The sequence below is a fragment of the Charadrius vociferus genome, unplaced genomic scaffold (assembly GCF_000708025.1).
Source record: "Charadrius vociferus isolate BGI_N301 unplaced genomic scaffold, ASM70802v2 scaffold1044, whole genome shotgun sequence".
Lineage (NCBI taxonomy): Eukaryota > Metazoa > Chordata > Aves > Charadriiformes > Charadriidae > Charadrius > Charadrius vociferus.
In genome coordinates, this window is record NW_009648254.1 from 1,385,011 (window position 1) to 1,394,028 (window position 9,018).

At 45.3% G+C, this 9,018-nt stretch overlaps 1 protein-coding gene across 1 annotated transcript in view; it reads right to left on the bottom strand.

Annotated features, from left to right (window-relative positions):
* DOK2 (docking protein 2, 56kDa) overlaps positions 1–8,693 on the bottom strand; it is a 15,400-nt gene extending 6,707 nt beyond the window's left edge. The window contains 1 exon segment of the mRNA XM_009884371.1: positions 8,597–8,693. Within this exon segment, the coding sequence (XP_009882673.1) occupies positions 8,597–8,693 (97 nt within the window).
* Between the last annotated feature and the right edge of the window lie 325 nt (positions 8,694–9,018).

The following is a 9,018-nucleotide window of genomic DNA, read 5'->3' on the forward strand; positions in this document are numbered from 1 at the left end:
GGAAGAGCCGCCGGCAGGGCGACTTCACCGGGGGAAGCCGCCGGTGTTTACCGGCCTTTTGCCTCCTCCCGCCGCCGCTGGGGAGTTTTCAAGCGAAGAGCCGGGGGAAGGAACCTCTCCACCGTCCCTCCGCCGCTGTCTCAGCGGGAGCCGAGCCCTGCAGCCGCCGTCTCTCGCCCAAGCTTTGGGGTGGTTTGGTTTTTTTTTTTTCATCCTTGCTTTTGCCAACCGTGTTTGTTTTATTTTCCAGCGAGGCTCGGCCTGTAGGTAAACTGGTTTTGGTTGGCGTTAAAAACAAAACCCCTGCGTGGATACGCGCGTTGCTGTCCGTGGGCAGGAGCCGAGAGGCAAATCAAAGGTGACGGTGGTTGTAACCGAGTCAGGTCTTGCATGGTAGGCTGGAAAACCCTCTGAAGGGTCCGCGCTGTCACCGACAGAAAAAGTAAAAATAAGCACAGCTTGGGGAAACGGTGAGGGGGTTTATTTTTGCGTAATATTTTAGTTGAACTTGCCCAGGATTTGCACGGTGTCCAAAAGACCGGCTAAACTGTAATGACACCGGTAGTTACATATTATCTATGCAACTTTTAAATAAATATATTCTTCGCATGATACCCTTGTGGACCACAAGGGTGAGCAGTTTATTAACTCAGAACGGAGCCGTGCAGCGCTCAGGTTGTCTGGCGAGGTTGCTGGCAAATGTCTGTTGGGTAATCTCAGGGGAGGAGAGGAATTACTGCATTATTAAACAATTCACAGGCTCTAAATTTACTGAAGAAACTCCTGAATTTGTTTGCCGTGAGTCGAGCCCAACCTTTCAAACTTGGCTGGCGAGCCTGCGGTTTGACGCTGAAGGCGGGTGAAAGAGCTGCTCTCGTTGCTTTAAAACTGTGCTTCGTGCCCTGCTTTTCTTTGTTAAATATTGAATTGAGCAAATGGAAGTTTGAGCCGTAAGAGCAGGGTTGCAGTTGCTGTGTTCGAGTTAGTTAAAGTTTAACGTCAAAGGCTTGGAAGATGTTCCACTCGGAGGAAGACTGATTTGCAAATACAGTTAAGGCACCTGCAGCTTGGTGCGGTTCCTGCATGGGACAAATATAGCGAACAAAATTGTTACGTGCTGTAACTGGATGGGGTTTGCTTTCTTTTTATCGTCTCTCTTCTTCTCTCCGGTCCAGGCAGAAGCGGTAGCTCTGAGGAGTGCGTGAAGCTCCCTTCAAAACTGATTGTGGATTTTTGTGGCTGGAGGAAGTAGTGGTTTTTATTAATAGATTAAATTTTTGGTGAGAGGTTTTTCCGTAGCCTGAAACAGCAGTCTTTTGGACACGATTCGAGTTAAGTTGCACAGACTCCCTCATCGTGTTCCTTTAACAGAGCGGTTATTGAGTTATCCAGCGTCGCGGGGAGATGTTGATTATCAGTGTGAATAATTGAGAGAGTTGTTTTTATGGCATATGCTGTGGGAGTTGGTCCTGTTTTAATGGGAATGGGGATTTGCAAATAAATACCGGCTGTCAAAAGCTATGAGAGTTTAGCAGGTTAGGAAAGTCTTGCTGCTGCTTCAGGAGAGCTTTGGGTTGGGTGTTACATGTTCACAGTGGAACTTCCTGGAGTTGTACCTGGTGTGCTAATACATGATCGAGCACAAAAACATTATTTATAGACTGCATCTGTGCTGAAGTGATTTACTTTGCCATATGGAGCAACAGTGAGGATAAAGACAAACTTTTAAGGCCGTGATGAAAGAGAATATCGCGTTCTCTTCTTTAAAAAATAGTCATTATGCAAATTGTGAGCAAAATCCCAGTTTTATTGGTGGGAATCGTGTAGTCAAAGCTAGCCGTGGTGCTTTCCTGTTTCGCAGCTCATCAAGAGGGGACTGTTCGGCATCTGGAAACAAAGGATGCAGTGATACTGATACAGGAGCAGAGAGAATCAGATGATTTTGTGTGACTGAAAAGAAGTCCTGCGGTCTTAAAGCAAATTGCTGTACGCCAACTTTTCCACTTCTCAAAAAGCTCATACGACCTTGTTTTGAATAAATATTTCTGACTGTTCCAAGTCTTGTAAGCATCACTTTAACTTGCTCACGGTAGAGATGGAAGAAAGCAGTGAGGATGTCATCGCAATTGGATTTGTGGGCAAATATGAATCCCCTTCCCTCCCTTTTTTCCCCTTCTTAGAACCAGATTTATGTCATCTTTGTTTTTCTTCTGCTTTCCTTGCCCCTTAGATGTTTTCCGTGCTGCTACCCTAAAATGGGATGCACTTACTGAGCATGAATATTCCTGTGAGAGAACGTTTGTTGCAGGAAGATGATGAATTCTGTGACTTTGTGTACTGAATTTTTCATTTGTCTCGAATTTTAAAAAATTGCGCTGATTAGAAATTGTTGTCACTTCTATGTGACTTATTATTGTCTGTTCTCAGTAGCCCGACTCCAAGTTGAAATGAGTGAAATTTGGGCCCATGAGAGGAACAAGACAGGTGCTGAGGTGTCTACTGGTAGTAGAAAAATAAGAAATCAGGCATCTAAAAATGAACTGCATCCCTTTATTTTTGGCTTCCAAGCTGGTTGATTTTAGGTTCAGGGCTGAGTTTTTCAAATCCCAGAGGTTGGCACTGAGTTTTCCATCTTTTTTTTAACTGTTTAATGAGCTGACGCTGCTTTTCTCCAAGCTGGAAAACTTCCTTGTTTGTTGGAGCAGTTGTGCGTTAGTGCGGGTTCAGGATTTCTGCTGGAGCCTGCAGATGCACTGGGTGGGCTGCAGACAGAAGTGACTTCTTTCGTCTCGGTACAGTTGGGGAGGAAACTCAGTGGCAAAACCAAAAAAAACCATATAAAAGTGTTTTTGGGTGATACTCTGGTGTCACGTCCACTTTGTGTTGGTAATTCACAGAAATGGGTCGCACCATCTGAGCGGGAGGAAGGACACGGGGATTTTCGCACCGGTGTTGGCGGCTCCTTTGTGCCGTGCTGGGGGGGACGCAACTTGTTTTTTCGAGACTGTTTCCTTGGGCGATTCCTTCTCCAGCCCTAATAGGACCCCATTATATATATTTTTTTTTTTCTTGTGTGTTTCTGTATTATAAAGGACGTTGTTTTTGCTCAAACACAAAAATCTAATTTGGCTCTAGAAATCTATAACATTCAGCTTGCTCCAGAGGAAACCCTGGAGACTGAGATGCGTGTTTCCCATTTGATATCTCGGTAACCTTGCACTTGCTTGGTAAAAGAGTCACGATGCAGCCTGCTGCCTAACTGCAAATTGCTTAGAATACTTTTTCGTTTGTTTTAGTTCAAGCTTTTACCTTCCGTGTGTCATTGGACTCGCTGAAAGCTCTAATTAAGGACTTGGGTTTATCTCAGAATAGCCCAAGGGAGTGCTCTGGACCTGGGGAGGGGGAAACACTGGTTCGACAAAAATAGAGCTGGCGACATTTCTTTTGCAAATTAGGCTGCTTTTTTTTTTTTTTTTTTTTTAAAGTTATGCCCTTTTTTAAACTGCGCTGTTCGGATGCTCAGCACCAGAGTTGCAGAAGGTGTTCCGAGTTGGGTTTCAGCTGAAAGGTGGAGGTATAGAGTTGCAGTGCAGTATCTCAAGATCTCTGCAGCCAAACTTTGACGTAAAAAGAAGTGGACGCTCCTTTTCAGCTCCAGGGACTCCACCGCCAGCAGTTTATTTGTGGTCCTCCAACCGACATTGGGACGTACTTTGGAGGTCCTTTAGGTAAGCAGGTGAGGTGTCCGATACATAGCTCCTGGCAGCACACCCAGCCCGCTCTGCCTCTCCTCCGCAGGATGGTGTTTTTCAGCAGCCCGAACGGGAAAGGAGAACGTGGTGGCTTCGTTGTGGGCCGAGAGACGGGCTCGGGATGAAATCCTGGCCTTCTGGAAGCCTGTGGGAGAATTTTGTCGCTGAATTCGGTGAGCTGAAGCTACTCCGCGTTTAAGTTATAATTCTGTTCACCTGAAGATCTCGCAACTTCTCTGTCACCAAGGGGGAAGGCAAAGCCGGGTTCAGCATCAGCTGGGTACCTGGTACGACAGGAGAAGAAGGGTGGAGAGGAGTGGAGCAGCCAGGTCGGGGCCGTGACCCTGCTGGCAGATGGCTGGTCTCCTCTCCCTGCTTTAGCGACCGAGCTGTGTTCCCTGGGGTAGCCAACGCTAATGCAATTAAGGAGGATTTGTTCATTTTAATCATTTTAAAAGAACACTGGACACTTTGTAGCTCAAGAACTTTATTACTGGTAATAATGTCTTGTTGCCCGGGGTTTTGGGCAGCGCAGTTGTGTTTTACGAGTCTATAGGGCTCAGGCCTGCTAAAGCAAAGTTCAACAAGTTACATTTTTACTACTTAAAATTGCCAGCAAAAATGTAGGTGTTTTGTCTTCCTGCTTCTAAGCTGTGGTTTCAAGAAGCATTTGTGAATAGTTTGTGATACTTTTCCGGCTATACTCTTGTGTGGCTTAGATGCAAGAATCTGGTGGTTTTTTGTGAGAGTAACCGGCGTCATCTCTGTCTGAGGTCACTCTCATTTTTCTCAGCGTAATTAGTGCTGCTGCATCTTTGACCTTTTGTGCGAGAGCAGTGCTGGTACCACCGGTCCCCTGTGAAGCTCTCTGCACATCTTCAGCTTTGATTTGAAAGAAGGGTTTTATTATTTCTTTCCTCATCTAACTTTGGCACAGCTGTTTTTTTTTTCTCCTCGGTAGCGGGTTTGTAGTCTTGGAGAAGAGCACCTGAAAAAAACATTTAGTTTTCCAGTCAAGCCTCGTTGGTGTAACCTCTGGAACGGTAGGAGTTAGGAGTCGAACACACCGATGACAAGGTGCTCCTCACAGCCTTCCTATCACCAAGTCGAACGCACCGATGACGAGGTGCTCCTCACAGCCTTCCTATCACCGATAGCCTTAAGTCAGAACTCACTGATTGGGCAATTAGCGGGGGTAGGTCCTTTCTGGCTTGCTTTTGGTCCTCCCTGTGATTGTGCAAGGAATATAGGAGTTAGACCTTCTTGGAAGGAAGCGTTTTAATTAAACGGATGTGTAAGGATCTGTCGCTCACTGAACTGATGGTTGGTGTGGCCTCATGAGTGCGGTTGTTGGCGATGGTGGTGTTCTTGTTGATTATTTTTGGTATGTGTTAGTTCTCACAAACGAATAAAAGGTACTGTTGGAGGATAGTTGTTAACCCACCCAGAAAATGTCTCAGCAGAAGCTTGACATTTTTGCTTTTGTTTCTCATTAAGGACAAAATGTGACGTTTATTCGTGGTCCCTGCTAACTCCAGTAAGGGTTTGCTCGTGGGAAGCTCGTTGCCCTGGTGTGGTCAGGATAAAACATTAGCTTTACACTCTGGTGCTCGACATCTTACCGGTGGCATACTTTGAATATTGGGTGATGTAAGAGCTCCATGATAAATGTGCTTTGATAGTCTGATCCTTCGCTTCCTTCTGCCCTTGCCTGTTGTCCTGCTCTGGAAATCAGAAGTAATTCTCCAGGCTGAAAAACGTGCTGCGCTTCAGAAAAATACCGCCCCACAGTTGAGTGCTGTGAACAAGAAATACTTTCTAGCAGCTCTTTGTCAATTTACACTATTTCTTGGTGCAGTTGGGCAGTGATTGCACTGTGTAATGTGTTCTTCTGTTTTTTATATCCGCTCTGGGCTGCGTCTCCTGCGTTTTTGCCCCGGGCTGCAGGTGGGCATGGGGCAGAGGGGAGCCCGGTATCGCGGTACCCAGAGCACTGTTAAACGTTACACTGTGCGCTCGCGGCGCCGTCTGCCTTACCAGGACTTACCTGGTACGAGCCGTGCATGTGAATCAACACCCAGCTTGAGAGCAAAAAAAAGTTCTGGTTTAGCACAAGAAGAGACAAATGCGTTTCATCTTTTAACAGACTGCCTTCTCCCCTTTTCCCATGTTTGAGATCAGTCAAACGGCACATAGAGTGTAAAAGCACTTTCTTCCCGCTCGCAGCAATTTGGTAGCTTAAAGTGTAATTGTGGGTTTCTAGCTGAACTTTTAAAATTGAAGCTTACGGTTCTCCTTTTAACATATTGTTCAGTATTCTTGTATAATTTATTAATAACACAAGAACAAGAAAAATCAAACAAGACGGTATTTGCAAGAATCAGACAGGCAAATTGTGTCCTTACCTGCCTGTTTCAGCTGACTGCTTTGCTAGCTTGCCTAGTGTCTTAATTTGATTTCTTATAATGGGGAACTTCTGGTTACTGCATGAATTCTGTAAAAGGGGATTTTTATTTTTTTTTTATTTTTTTTTCCAAATGGGAATGCTTTGAAGATTCCTCTCCCACTTGGACAAGTCAGAAGGAGAATCTACCATGTGTGTATATCGGTAGAGCCAGGCAGCAGGCAGTGAGGGCACGGTTGGTAGCAATTGCGTTCTTTTCTCTTTTTTATTTAATTTGTGTTGGTTTTCTTCCATGCCTAGTTGGCACGGCACCCATACTCATCTCGGATTGTCTTGACTGATCAGCACCATCACTGTTTCTGCTTTCTTTATGCTCGTGGCACACAAGTGTGAGGTGACTTGGTGTTTTGACACCATTATGGCCATTGGGCAGCCACAGAGAAATCTGAAGGGCGTGGATAGCCTGCGTTAACAATTGCCTTTTTCCTTCCGAATGTAGGGTTTCAAATAATACCATTTTAGGGATATTAAAATGGTGTGCAAGGCACAAAGGTGGTGAAGCGACATGGATGTTTCTCTGCTGCTCATTAACGTCGTATCTCTGTTTGTAGCTGAAATGGGCTCTGGCCCTGTAACTCAGCAATGGGGAACAGGCTTTAACCTGCTCTCGTCCGGGTTTGTTTGTAGCTCTGGAGTCATGTCTCTCGAGACGGGAGAACCTATTGAGAGGGAGAGAGCGATCCTTAGCTATTTTAACTTGAACTGGATCCCATGGGGCTGCGGAGTCAGATCCACGAAAGCAGGTGATCTATAAATCTGAAGGTTTTAGCACCTTTTGGCCTTCGTGGCCTCAGCGGTGAGGTCTCCTGCTGTTGCAAGGAAAGGGTCAGAATTCCTGTCCCGGCTGACATACTATTTTCTGCAGCTCATATAAGCCTTCTTGCTCAAGTCAGTCTACCTAATGTCCAACAAATCTGATGAACAATTAGGCAAGATAATCAGGAAGATTTTTCTTAGTTGAAAATGTATCATTCAGTCCCCTTAGCGTGTAGCAGGATCACCAGCAGATTATGTGTTTTCTCGTGTTGTAAGTTCAGTCTATAAAAGAAATAGCCTCCATTTTTCTGCTAAATACCTCCACTTCAGGATCATCTTTAAGTCCTTTCCATCCTTTTTATCTGTTGCCAGTAAAATGAGCTCTGCATCTGTATACCCTGTGGACTCACAACTCTACATCTGCAAAGGATTTATGCCTGTCCTGCAGTGGCACTTTCTGTAATGAGTGGTTCTTGAACGCACCTTTTACGTGGCTCGTTCTGACTTAATTATTGTCTGGTTACTATATTTCCATTGGACAGGGGTGTTACTGCTGTGTCATAGAAGTGTTTTGGTTGAATTCCCGTTTGAAAGCTCTGTGCCCTTGTATCACCAGTTCAGAGTGTTTGTGAACACAGTGATTACGGGAGTTACAGTCCAAGGACATTGTACTGGAAAATACTAATTCTGTTGTTTCCCTTCTAGCACTTGATAATGCCCGTAGCCGACATTAGTTTAACCACTAAGTTGAAGGTGATTGGATTATTTTACTGTTTCTGGATGGTGAGTTTGAGCAGTCCTGTAGTAGCTTTAGCATTTTATATGATCAGAGGTACCTCCAGAGCTTTCAGGGTATTTGAAAGACTCCCGTTTTCTCCTGAACCATCATCTCGGAGCACAGCTTTGCATCCCAAACAAATTCACCTGCTGAATGCCTAGTGCAGACCTGTTGGTGTGCGCGGCTTGGCTTTGAATCGTTGGGGGTTTTTGGTAGTTGACTCCTATTTGGGCAAAACACTTGCTGCTCGCAGTGCCTTGACGTGTGGTATTGATTCTTGCACCTGAAGCTGGCTTGTTCCGCAAAGCTCGTGCCCTGAAAATTGTGTGTTATCTCTATTAAAGATGATGAGACCCAGAAATCTGAAAGCGAGCTTGCTTCACTGCAGCTAGCTTGCCCAGTAGCACAGTTGCCTTAGTTTTTCTCCCTAGGCTCTGGTGTCTGCCATGAGCCTCCATACCTTCTGTTCTGTGCCCTGAACACGGTGGGATGAGGCAATGCTGAAGACCTCTTTTTTCCTCCTCTGTAACTGAATGCAAAGCAAGAACGGGCATCTGTGACCTCAAAAGCAATTTTCAGTTCATTCAGATAATTTTGTAAATGAGCTTTTCCCAGAGTTCCAAGACAAAATATTGCTCGATTAAAACTATCGGAAGAATAGAAGGTGTGTTACTGGTTTTTGTGTGATGCTCCAAAGTGACATCCTGCAGGGGTTCTCCTGCGATCTAAACAAATCGAAAATAATCCCCCACAATGCTAACAGTACCATTTAGAGAAGAGCGCTGTTCTGTACCTCCAGCTCCTGCTCACATCACGTGGTGGGCAGTGCTTTCAATCTCTCCATACCTTCCAGACCTGCACAGGTGAAGAACTGTGGCGCCTGCTGCCCGATTTGGTAGTTTTCAGCCACAAAACATAGACCGTCTCCTTCCAAAATGACCATCTAAGGTGTCAGAGGTGTCTTTCAGAGTAAATACCCGAAGTCCCATTCTTTTTGTTCTGTAGAACGGTGTTCACACCCTGAGGTATCCAGGTTGTACTGTTAACCCTAATAATATGAAAAACATTTCTGTCCACAGCAGGAAACGTGGCGACCTTGGTACCCACCCGGACTTTGTGCCCGCGTTACTGAAACGGGGAATGCTGGTTTGCACGGCAGGACTCCTTTCTCTTTAGAATATGTTATCAACAGGTAGAAGAGATTTGGAGAGGTTTGGCTCATCCAAATGATCGTAGATATCCCGACTCAGTGTATCCAGCACTGTGCT